The sequence below is a fragment of the Hyperoodon ampullatus genome (genome assembly GCF_949752795.1).
Source record: "Hyperoodon ampullatus genome assembly, chromosome: 2".
NCBI lineage: Eukaryota > Metazoa > Chordata > Mammalia > Artiodactyla > Ziphiidae > Hyperoodon > Hyperoodon ampullatus.
This window is the reverse complement of record NC_136915.1, coordinates 100785745-100798586: the sequence shown is the minus strand read 5'-3', so window position 1 is coordinate 100798586 and position 12842 is coordinate 100785745. Positions and strand designations below refer to the sequence as shown.

At 41.7% G+C, this 12842-nt stretch overlaps 1 protein-coding gene across 1 annotated transcript in view; it reads right to left on the bottom strand.

Moving 5' to 3' along the window:
- The window catches only part of LRIG2 (leucine rich repeats and immunoglobulin like domains 2), a gene marked incomplete at its 3' end in the record, with an annotated part of 111500 nt that extends 102693 nt beyond the window's left edge, over positions 1 to 8807 (bottom strand). The window contains exon 1 of the mRNA XM_079721580.1: positions 8546 to 8807. Coding sequence (XP_079577706.1) covers positions 8546 to 8784 — 239 coding nt within the window. The 5' untranslated portion in view covers positions 8785 to 8807. The remainder of the gene's footprint in view (positions 1 to 8545) is intronic.
- Between the last annotated feature and the right edge of the window lie 4035 nt (positions 8808 to 12842).

Below are 12842 nucleotides of genomic sequence, written 5' to 3'. Positions count from 1 at the left end.
ATATACAATGTGTTGTGCTTTTTTTTTTTTTTTAAGTTTATATCAAGTCATCCAGCTTCAGCTTGCAGGATTTCAGGAAAAGGGCAATTTTAGTTCTCAGTGATGCCACATCAGGAGGGTGGGGGAAAAAAAAACTGGAAACATTAGTTTGGAGAGTTAGAGTCAGATACTGGAGGAAACCAGAATTGAGAATGTGGTAAGGACTGGCCAGTGTGCAAGATGGAAGCCACAAGGGTGCACTACAGTTTTACACTGAAACAAAAAAAACTTCCCTCTATAGTTAACCTTTTATTTCTTGTTTACATAAGTCTGGTCTCATTAGATTTGTCCTGATTATTCATGTAAGTGCAGCAGGAATAGTGACTGACCATATAGGCAGGCTCTTTTTTTTTTTTTTTTTTTTTGCGGTACGCGGGCCTCTCACTGTTGTGGCCTCTCCCCTTGCGGAGCACAGTCTCCGGACGCGCAGGCTCAGCGGCCATGGCTCATGGGCCTAAGCCGCTCCGCGGCATGTGGGATCTTCCCAGACCGGGGCACGAACCCGTGTCCCCTGCATCGGCAGGCGGACTCTCAACCACTGCGCCACCAGGGAAGCCCCGGCAGGCTCTTTTTGAGTTGGTTTTCCTGAAACTTTTCATAAGGAATCTCAGATTAGGCTTTTAAAAGGCTCTCAAGGCTAGGAAGCCAGCTCAGGAACTAGCCACCAGACTTCATCTCCCATTCCTAAAGATTCAGGTGAATATCTCTCTTCTTGATGTCCTGAAGATATCCTAAGGTTCCTGGGCCTGCCAGGAAGTGACTTTCCTTACTCACCTATGAGGCTGAGAACCCTGTAAGCCAGACAGCAGGCCAGTTTTTCCAAGAGCACTGGTTCCATGAAGGCAACCTTAGTCCCTTAAACCAGATTCTATGGACAGTTCACTCTTAAATATAACATTTCAGTCAAAGGCATGGTAATATAACCTATATTTCCAATTATATCCTCTTACAAGAGCACATTCTTATTGAACTTAAACTACCATATTGTCATGAAAATAAGAATACTGGCTAAAAGTTTCTGAATTCTGGAGGAATCAGGTAGGGAGAAAAAGTAATTGTTTCATTTTTGTTCACAAAGGTATTATCTACCAGATTACTGTTGTAAGCTATAGATAACATAAGAGAAAAGAAAAAGGTTATTTATTTATTTGTTTGTTTTTAATTTATTTATTTATTTATTTTTGGCTGCGTTGGCTCTCCATTGATGTGTGGGGGCTTTCTCCAGTTGCAGCGAGCAGGGGCTACTCTTCGTTGTGGTGCGCGGGCTTCTCATTGTGGTGGTTTCTCTTGTTGCGGAGCACGGGCTTAGGTGCATGGGCTTCAGTAGTTGTGGCGCACGGGCTTAGTTGCTCCGCGGCATGTGGGATCTTCCCAGACCAGGGCTCAAACCCGTGTCCCCTGCACTGGCAGGCAGATTCTTAACCACTGCGCCACCAGGGACGTCCGAAAAAGGTTATTTAAATCTGAAGAACAAAACATTAAAGAACGAGTAATGTTTCAAACAAAGAGTGATAGAAAAATTATAACCATCCTCATCAGTTTATTCAGTCCAATGTAATTAATTCTTGTTCTACTTGATCTTGGGTTAACAGTTTCATAAATCCATCAACTTCTTCATTACTTCTGGAAATTCTCTCAATCTCGTGGCATGGCCTTACTGATGGCATCATGGAGCATTCTTGCCTGTGGCTGATGGTTTATGCTTTCAGAGAAGAATGAGAGTAAAACAACAACTTGTCCGTGAATGAAAAAAGACTTAAAATGGCCATGGTTAAAGTTCTGATGAGAGTTCATTTGATAAGAAAAATTAGTTATTTCTGTGGCAAACAATATTTTATCATAATGACCAGACAAGGCTATTTCAAATCTCTATGAACTTCATAATTTTCTGGAATACCTATTATTAGTAACATATATCCGTACGTGTATAACCTAAGAATATTTGTCCTCATTATTTGACTATGCTTCTCATGTAATTTAAAATACCAAATAAACCTAATTAGTTTAACATATCCTTTTACAACGTGAGAGACATATGCTTTGAGATTTTCCAGGGGCCTCTGGAAAGTCTCAAAATTAGTTTGCGACTCCATTCTAAATGGAGTCAAAAAGACTCCATTTAGAATTTGATTTTGAGAAGTTGTCAAAAATACTGAAAAGTTTAAACACTTGACTAAATAAGATCACAGGTCACTGTGAAACAATACTTAGTTATCCATTTAAACAAAGTGACAAAAGATTTCAAAGGCAAATACAGAAAGTCACATAGTTGTTTAAAAAAAAAAAACTTAGCTCTTCTAATATTGAGAAAACTCAATGTTTTAGAGTAATCAAAGACCTGATAAAGACAACATGAAACACAGGAAATTATTTTGATAAGACACAAAATCTTTGTTTCCTAGACAGACTACTTAAAAGGTAAACCTTTTTACAGTTTCTTAATAAGAACAGACCAACAATCCAATAAAACTTTGGGATTCTAGTTTTGCATCAGTACACTTTTGTGTTTGTTTTTTGGCCGCACTGAGCAGCTTGCAGGATCTTAGCTCCCCGACCAGGGATTGAACCCACCAGGGACTGAACCCAGGCCGAGGCAGTGAAAGCACCGAGTCCTAATCACTGGACCACCAGGGAATTCCAGTACACTTTTGATACTGAAGTTCACTTTTTTTGTAACTTATAAATAAATCCATTCAATCTCAGCAACTTAACCAAACACAAAATTCCTGTTCTACAAATCTTCTACAACCATTTTTCTAATATCTATTCAGTTTTTGTACTGTGTTTTTCCTCTTTCTCATTCTACCTTAGAATAAAAATCTTTTTTTCCCTTAACTAAAATACATCCTTCATACCTTGCATACAAAGTTATTTCTCTTCATTCTTACAGTTTCTAGTAGTTTCATTTACATATATTGATTATGATTTTTAACCATTAATAAACTTTTTTTAACAGAGAAAACTAGGAAGTAGTCAATTGTGGTCTGTCATGTATCAGTTTTCTGTAGTAGACTAGTATATTTCTGAATATACAATTTTGCAATTTCTAGAGGCATACGATTCCTCTTAGTACAATTTTTGTGTAGCAAAAGAATGTTTACTAATAGATCCAAATATCTTGTTTCTTTATAACATGTAAAAACAAGATGCCAAAAGTATATAAACTTAAATTTAGGTTCAATAATGAATGTTTCAGTAGTTTATCTTACTTACAAATGACTTTGATTTTTATTTTAGGCAGACACAACACCAAACAAAGCCAGCCATCATCTGAAGTTATTTCCCTATTAACTATTTTTTATAACACATGCATGTTAGGCAAACATCACAAAAGCAAAAACCTAAAAAGTTACATACATGGTATTTCCCCCTTTTTTATTTTACTGCCGTGCTTGACACACAGGAAGCAATTCATTTTTTTTGTACATTTTGTTCTTAGTTTAGATTTAATGTCTGCACTATATTTAATGCTGACAACTCTGAAGACATGCCTGTTCTTATTTTACCAACAATTTTCAAATTAGCTTTATTTACGAAAAACTTTCCCAGATCATGTAAACTTAAAACACTGAGCTTCTCTGTTTCTGAGAGTTTCAGGAATACTTAATTTAGGTAACTGCTCATTTATCTCTAAGCTAATTTGAACAGGATTGGATTTTATAAATTAATTTGGTAATACCATCTAGAAGTAGAAAAACAGCACACCTCTACAACATATATACAGACAGATGTTAATACAGATCTTAAGTTTTCACTGGAAAATTTTAGTCATGAGTTAGTTAGTAAAACATAGTAATACAAACTCACTGGTTTATATAAAATAATAATCTCTTGTCTTTTCTCTACTCTATGTTTTTACGTGAATTGTGTTTATGGCAAATGGGACAAGTTTAGGTTACCTGTTTACCAATTTTGTACAGACCACCTTCCCTTGCCCTGATATGTAATCTTATGGAGGCTATGGACCAAATTTTAGGCGTTGACCAAGGAGACACCTAGAGGCATCTAGAGGCTGTCTGCAGGTCTCCAAAGCCCATCCAACTGCTGAAAACATACAGTCTATTTCCAATTAGCCTTTTTCCTTTTCAGCTTCAAGGAGTTGTTTTGGGGGGTCCCTAAGTTTCTTAACAGCCTCTAGTGGAGGGCAGGGGGTCCAAAGATCAAGTGACTATAAAGACTGAGGTGGAAAAAGGTCTGGCAGGGGATGGAGGATGAAGGGGCTTTGAGAAGGACATATCATAGTATTCAAGGGAATTGGAGGAAAGACTGAAGGTGGTGAGAGGGCAAAGGAGGAGCAGAAGCAATGAGAAGGGAGACGTCTTAGCGGAGCCAGTGTGGAGAGATCACAAGTTTCTGAAAGAAGCCAGTGAAGTTCCACATTATCCTCAACAAAAGCATGCCAACAAGAATGCAGGGAGACAGAGAATATACTCAGCAGGGGTTCAAGAAGGGGGTTTGAGCCATCTAATAAGTTCTCATGGGAAAAGCAGGACCCAAGAGAGGGAACAAAGAGGCCTCACAGAGAGCCAGGAAGAAAGACTTCCAGCATAAAGAGTCAGGGAATAATAAAAAAAAGAGCAAGGAAGAAGAGACTTCCAGCCCAAAGAGTCAGGGAATAAATAATCCCCACTCAAGAAAAGAAGAGCCAGGAAGGAGAGATTTCCAACCCAGTAAGTACCTTTCAGACAAAGAAGCCTAGGACTCTAACTGAGCTTTCTTACAAACAGAGAAACCTGGGACTCTAACCCAGCCTGTGTTTATCTGGGACTCTATCCCAACTTCTGGAGTATACAGTTGACCTTTGAACAACACTAAGGTTAGGAGCACCGACCCTCTGCAAAGTTAAAAATCCACATATAATTTGTAATTGCCTTCCATATGTGCAGTTCCTTTGTATCCAAGGTTCTGCATCCATGGATTCAACCAACCAGGGACCATGTAGTACTGGAGTATTTACTATTGGAAAAAAATATGCATATAAGTGGACCTACACAGTTCAAACCCATGTTGTTCAAGGTCAACTGTACTCAGACTCTTAACAATCAAAATCTATCCTTACCAGCTTCCACGGACGTTTGTCCGGAGCAATGGTTCAGGAGTCGGACTCAACAATGGATCCCCGATCAATCAGTCAGGAGTGAAGATAAAGGCTTCAAAGGTACGCACTTAGGGTCCTGGGTGAGAGGTCCGGGGGTCCAATGATGAATCTGATCCTATCCCGAGTTGTGGCACCATAACTGTTAAAAGGAAAAAAAATACTCAATGATACTTGTTAAAGCATGGTAAGGAAGACTTTGGGGGATGGGGCTTTCTCGATACATAAAGGAACCACTACAATGAAACTTTAAAGTGGGGGAAAGAGATTGGGCTTAACTCTGAATACTCCATGAGTAAGAGAAAACTTATAGCTAAGGAGCAGAGTGGGGTCGGTGAATGGGAAATTACTAAGAGAAAACATCTGGTAAGGGGGTTTTTAACTAAACAGACCCAACAGGATTCTTGCTGAAGACAGGCCAGGGTACTCAGATATCACCTGGGGGATGGTGTAGGAGGAGGAATCTGATCAGACATTGAGGGTGGGGGATTCCTACTAAACTAACTTAGCAGAGATACTGCTAAGACTGCATTTTACAAGGGTGTGCACAGATGGCCCAGGATAAGGTTCAGGAGCCTGACTAAAGTTTGCTCAAGCAAAAAATTTTTGTCACTGGTTTCTTCCTTTACTCACACACACAGTACTTCTGACACTAGATGTGTGCTTTTTCCCCACACCAACCAATTCTCCAACACCAGCTAGATGTCCTGCAATTCAATTCAATTCTGACACTAACTGGAATTAGTGCAGACCTCACTGGTTAAGCTCTCAGTCCCATAAGACGGCCTCCCACTTCAGAAACCAATCACAAGTAGTAGCTCCCCACGTTACCCACAACTTCTGTCCAACTTGGCTACAAACTGGAGGTTGCCACGACCCCCCTCCTTGGACTCAAGCACTGTTAGAATACCTCACAGAACTCAGGAAAACACTTACTTATGTTTACTGGTTAACTGTATAACAAAAGACATGATAAAGGACACAGATGAAGAGCCAGATGAAGAGATACATAGGGCAAGATCCAGAAGGGTCTGGTGCAGGAGCTTCTGTCTCCATGGAGTTGGGATGCACCACCCTCACAGCATACCTCCTGGTAGGTGTGTTCACCAATTCAGAAGCTCTCTGAGCTCCATACTTTGAAAATTTTTATGGAGGCTTCACCACATAGGCACGATCAATTACTACCTCAATCTCTAGCCCCTCTCCTCTTCTGTAGGATGGGCGGGTGGGGCTGAAAGTTCCAAGCTTCTAAGAATAGCTTGGTGACCCACCCCAATCCTGAAGCTATCCAGGAGCCCACCAAGAGTCACCTCGTTAGGTCAAAAGATACTCCTATCACCCAGGAGATTCCAAGAGATGTAGGAGCTCTGTGCCAGGAATTAGGGTCAAAGACCAAATAGAAAAAGTAAAGGTGCTCCTAGTTCTCCTATCACTTTGGAAATTATTGATTACAAGGGTTTCAGGGGCTCTGTGCCAGTAAGTGGGGGCAGATACATATTTTAAAACCCAGAGTTAAGGAATTTTGTCTACCATCTTTTTGATGATTGCTGCAAGTCTGAGCATTTGAGTTTGAATCACTAATACATTTAAAGCATTGCATGTGTTTTAAAAATTCAAAATTACATAAAGAAAACCACATGTACCTGTTTTACAGCTGAAGGCAACTTATGAAAAATATTACATTTCTCAGTTTAAAACAGCACAACCTCATCTTTTACTATTCTAAGAGTTCTGCTAATGTAAGACTTCCATCCAATTACATTTCTACAAGAGAATTGCTCTCCAAGGCATTTCATTTCAACTGAAAATGTCAATTTCATTATAGGACATTTAAAATTTTTGAATGTCATTTGGCTTTAGGCAATTTGTCTTGATTAAAAAAAATCAAACCTAGACACAATATAAATGTATCTTACATAAAACTATTTCTAATTATTATTTATCTACCAATGGAGGATCTTAAAAAGTAGGCCACATTTATTTCAATTACAGCTAAATGAAGTTGTGTTGTTTTTAAACCTGCACCAGATTTAGTCTGTCATAATCAGATTCAGTTTGTCATAATCAGGTAGTTGTTCCAAGAATTTCTTAGAAAAAGGTAGTTACTGCATTACTAAGATGTTATGCTAGGTTTAATTCAGACTATGCTGCAACTGATATGAATTTCTAAATGTTATTTGCATCAACAGAACCAGAATTAGCTACAGGTGTCACTATGATAAAATAACAGGAAACACCTTATTACACTGCAAATCTATGCTACTGCATTTGGTTATTTAAGTTACCTTAATTTTCTCAAGGAATTTATGAGGTAGCTTCCTTTCCTATCTAACATAAGCTATTTGCAAATGTATACACACTTTAACCTCTGCAAAGAGGGACCTTCTATTTGTATTCAATTTCCAATGGAAACCCAAACATTCCCTCATATTTTAATCACACCTCGAGGTTTTTTTTGTGTGTGTGTGACAGGTCTTTTTTTGGAGATGACTCTGTTAGAAGTCTGTCAATAAATACATTGCTCAGTTAGCGGCAGAGAAATAACCGTATGTTAGTGGTTAACAAGCCCCATAACTGCAGCACTCAATACCTACTGCTGCTCCTAATGCCACCAGTTTGACTCAGACTAATGAGCTCTCCAGGTGCCACTGTCTAACGCAGGCCTGTCAAGATGAGCACTCTGCAGTGGAGTCTCCGGAAGAATTCATCCAACCATTGTACTCGCTTCTCATACATAAACAAAGAGGACTGATTTTTTAAGTTCTTTGCCACAAGAAAATGCACTGAAAACAAAACACTTAATTTTGTAACAGATACGCCTTCCCTGTTTTACAAGGTGAATCCTAAATGAGATCAAAAATGCTATTTGTAAAGATATTTGTTCAAGGTGGTACTGGATGTAGTTAACACATGAAGTTTTAACCCAGTTGTCAAAAATACAGCACAAAATTAGCCAAAACCTGAACTACAGCCAAAAAACAGTTCATAAGTCTTTATGATCGTGGTTATAAAATCACGTGCTTGGGGACCATTCAAGCTGATGCACAGGATGATGCAGCCCAAAATGAGCGAGGAGCCCCAACCATTCAAGAGCCAATGCCGGAGCCCAGGGCCAGTGAGCCCTTAACAGTATCGCCACACCAACTCCTCCCAGCCCAGGAATCAGAGACTCCCTGCTCCCAAGAATTTTAACCCTGGTCTTCGTACAAGTCTCCAGAACCTGAACACCAGGTTTTCAGGCTCCAACCACCACCACCCCCCACAAAAAAAAAGTTCAGAACATCGCAATGGCATTCCCCTTCAGAACTTAGGCTCCTGGTCGCGCTCTCCGACCAGGCCCGTTTCCCTCCTGTTCCTCGAGGAAGGGGAGCACCCCTTTCCTTTGGTCCCCCACCCGGCAACTCTACTCACAGGCTGACGGAGTCGGGGGGCAGCGAGCTCGACAGCGCCCTCCAGCTGGGCGCTGGCAGTTTCCTGCGACTGCAATCCAACAGAGGGATGCGGCAGGAGCAGGGCGCGGGGCAGAGGCCTGCCCGGGCGGCCGGCAGCAGGAGGAGGACTGCCTGGGCGAGGAAGAGCAGCCGGGAAAGCAGTCCGGACCCACACTCCAGCAGCGGCTCCTCCCGGACGCCTTGGGGCGCCGGCGCCATTTTTCCCCACCCCCCGACCTGGACCCAGCCCAGAAGAGCCGCCAGCTAGAAAAGGCAGCTCGACGGAGACGTTTGGCGGCTGTTCGACCACCTAAAGAAACTGCTGTCGCCTGTACCCTCTAAAGGCAGGCGAGGGGCGGATACGGGGCAGCAGCGGGGGCGGTGGCCGAGGACACAGGGCTGAGGCCCTACGGACAAGGCTCCTCCGCCCCGCCCCACGACGCAACGTCTTCACGCACAGGAGCCAACCAATCGGTGCCACAGGACGAGGTCGCGTCGGGGGCGGGACTCCACGAGGGGCGGGGCTGGAGACAGCGAGCTCCTTAAGGAGGACTTTAAGGTGCTCAGCTCTCTGGGGAGCCCCCTGGAGCTCCGCCGCCGTTTCTCCGCTGGAGGGTGCAGTGGCTCCTTAGGAGGGAGTGAGGGCTGAAGTGCTGAAGTCCTAAGTCCTGATTTGAGATGTATCTACTATAGTAATAGAAAAGGATCTTTTATCTTCTCCCGGCACCAAGAAAGGGGAATGGCAGAAGGGGTGCCTTCCAAGTCGCAAACACTAAGGGGGCGCGGGAGCTTTCATGTAGCCCACGGCCTCCAGAGCCGAGCTGGGTCCTCCTCTGCCCCTCCTGGTCTGCGGCTTCTGCAATCCTGCAAGTGGAAGGAAACTCCCACTCTCCTAACGGGAAGCAGGTTACCTCTATCAGTTGATGGGCTCTTAAGCTCCTCAAGGCAGATGCCCTGTTTTTGCATCTGTGTACCTCCAGCTTCTGTTGTCTTGGAATTCAATAAATGTTGATTGGGCCGCACTTGCAAGGCATGTCTTTAAGGAAAATACTCTTCTTTCCTCTGTTTTGGAGAATGCTGTCCTATATTTACACTCACTCTCAAAAGCAAGCAGGGCATGTAGATAAAGAGGGTGTCGAACTGTCAACAAAGTAAAGGCTGGATGTAAGGAATTTTTTTATTCTGAAGCAGAGGCTGTGGAAAACCTACCAGGAACAGTGAAGTCTGGCCACCTTGTTAGCGCAAGTTCGTGTGCCCGATGCACAGTGAGGCCAAACAAACCAAAGCGTCGGAGGCTGGAGCAGAGAAAGGTTTATTGCAGGGCCATTCAAGGAGACCGGTGGCTCAGGCCCAAAAAATCCCTGAGCTCCCCAAAGGGTTTTGGCAAAGCATTTTTAAAGGCCAGATGAGGGAGGCGAGTCGCAGGGTATGTGATCAGCTCATGAACAATTCTCTGATTGGCTGATGGTGAGGTAACCGGGCAGTGTCACAGGGGTTAACATTATCAGTCCTTAGGCTCCAGGAGGCCTTGGGCTATGTGTTCATGGTCATCAAGTAGTTAATATCATCCGTTTGGTGGGGGTTTTTCACACCTGTAAAACAACTCAGGAAATGTGCATCAAATACTGTTATCTATGTAATTCAGAGAAGAACTAAAGCAGAGGATGTGGGGAAAGACCTGTCCTGGGAAGGCGATGTAAGGTCCTACTCAGTTACAACCTTAGACTCACTCAGCCATGCATTATACCCAAGATTATGGAAAAGACTTTAAAAATAACAGTGATAGTTCACTTACATTTAGTGCTTTTAGGCTCTTCAAGGAGTGTTTGCATCTGTTACATTTTTTGATCCCTCTACTACTGTGAAATTGGCAAGACAGTTATTGCTGCTGAGGAAACAAGCCCAGACAGGTTAAACTAACCTAGCCAGAAACAGAGGTAGGCTGGCATTACTATGGGTTTTCTGACCCTTGTAAATTAAAAACCTGAGCAGGTTAAAAGGAAATGATAATGCCTAGAACATAGGGTAGTCCTAGAAAGTAACTGAAATCATTATTTCCATGGCAGGTTTGGAGTCACAATTATGCTTTTAAAAACCTTTTTCTGTTTCTTAATATTGAAATATTTCTTGGAATCAAGGACAATGTTCCAATCCAAACTGAACTTTTAAAACCAAGAGAGCAGGGGACTTCCCTGGTGGTGCAGTGGTTAAGAATCCGCCTGCCAATGCAGGGGACACGGGTTCGAGCCCTGGTCCGGGAGGATCCCACATGCCACAGAGCAATTAAACCCGTGTGCCACAACTACTGAGTCTGCGCTCTAGAGCCTGCGTGCCACAACTACTGAAGCCCGCGCGCCTACAGCCCATGCTCCACAAGAGAAGCCAAGGCAATGAGAAGCCTGCGCACGGCAATGGAGAGTAGCCCCCACTCACACTGCAACTAGAGAAAGCCCCTGCGCAACAACGAAGAACCAGCACAGCCAAAAATAAATAAATGAATGAATAAATTAAAAAAAAAAAAAAAAACCAAGACAGCGGAGTGAAATTTACTCTTAGCCTCACTTTCCCGGCTGTTGAAAATGCTTAACAACCTCCACTAAGAAACTGGGCATAGGCAAGAGACCCACAAAAAAAAAGAGGGAGAGGCATGTTAGTACCACTCTGCATTATAGTTTCACAGCTTCCCTATGGGCTCTTTAGAAATTCATACTCTCTATCCTGTGTCTTCCCCAATAAGTGGTACAGGTCACACCAGCTAGGAGTCCCTCCCAGCTCTTAATTCCTTCTGCACATTATTTTTTTACCATATTTGATAGCACTTATACGTACCTTATATATCCTTGTACTCCCATATGGACTAGCAAGCACAGTAACTGCCACATAATAAACATTCAATAAATGTTTGTTAAATGACTGGATGATGAGCTTATTTTACACTCAATAAAGTTATCTAAAGTTTTTTCTTTTAAAACTTTCTTAGTATGAAAAATATACATAGCAATAAAGAGAATCACAGTGTAAGCCCCCATGTAGCCAACTAGATTTACCAAATACATGTTTTTAATAAAGAGTTTAGGGACTTCCCTGGTGGCGCAGTGGTTAAGAATCTGTTTGCCAATGCAGGGAACGCGGGTTCGAGCCCTGGTCTGGGAAGATCCCACATGCCACAGAGCAATTAAACCCGTGTGCCACAACTACTGAGCCTATGCTCTAGAGCCCGTGCTCCGCAACAAGAGAAGCCACCGCAATGAGAAGCCCACGCACCGCAACGAAGAGTAGCCCCGGCTCCCCGCACCTAGAGAAAGCCCACGCGCAGCAATGAAGACTGAACGCAGCCAAAAATAAATTAAATAAATAAATTTAAAAAAATAAAGAGTTTAGTGATCTGTTTCTCCATAAAAATGGAATAAAGAGTTCTTGTATTCACTGCCCTAGAATTATCTAATTAATCCTTGGGTGCCAAAGTACCTGGGGAGAGTTTTTAGAGTTCAGTGTGACCTATAAGCAGAGATAACTCAGCTCCAGACTCCTCAAGAAAACTGCTCACTTTGGATCCCTTGTTCCAGGCCTTTGTATAAATACCAGACCTTTGTATGAACACTACCGCCTTAAAATTCAGCTGTCCCATCTCCCATTATCTATTTCCCATTATCCCTCCCATTGCCTCTATTTCAGTACAGAGACATATGTACTGAAATAGTTGTATGGTTTTACTTCTTCGATGCACACATACATACACTAGTACAGTATATGTTATATAACATAGGTCACATATACCATGTAAGATATGTAAATATCTACTATATGAGATATACATGTGTGTAAAACATAATACTCTAGACATATTCATTATGAAAACTCTTTGTCAACTTGGAATATATGAACTTCCTTAAGCTGATAAAGGGTATTTACCAAAACCTACAGCAAACTTCATACTTAATAGTGAAACATTGAAACTGTTTATTTCACATTAGGTTCAAGACAAGAATGCCTATCACTGCTTCTATATAACAGTGTACTAGAGGTTGGAATGCAAGTAAAAATATTAAAGGTATAAGGATTTTTTTAATTGAACTATAGATGATTTAAAATATTATATTAGCTTCAGGTGTACAACACAGTGATTCAATATTTTTATAGATTATACTCCATTTAAAGTTATTACAAAATTTCCCTGTGTTGTACAATATATCCTGTTGCTTATCTATTTTATAAACCTTTTTTTTAATTATTAAATTTATTTATTTATTTATTTTTGCCTGCGTTGGGTCTTTTGT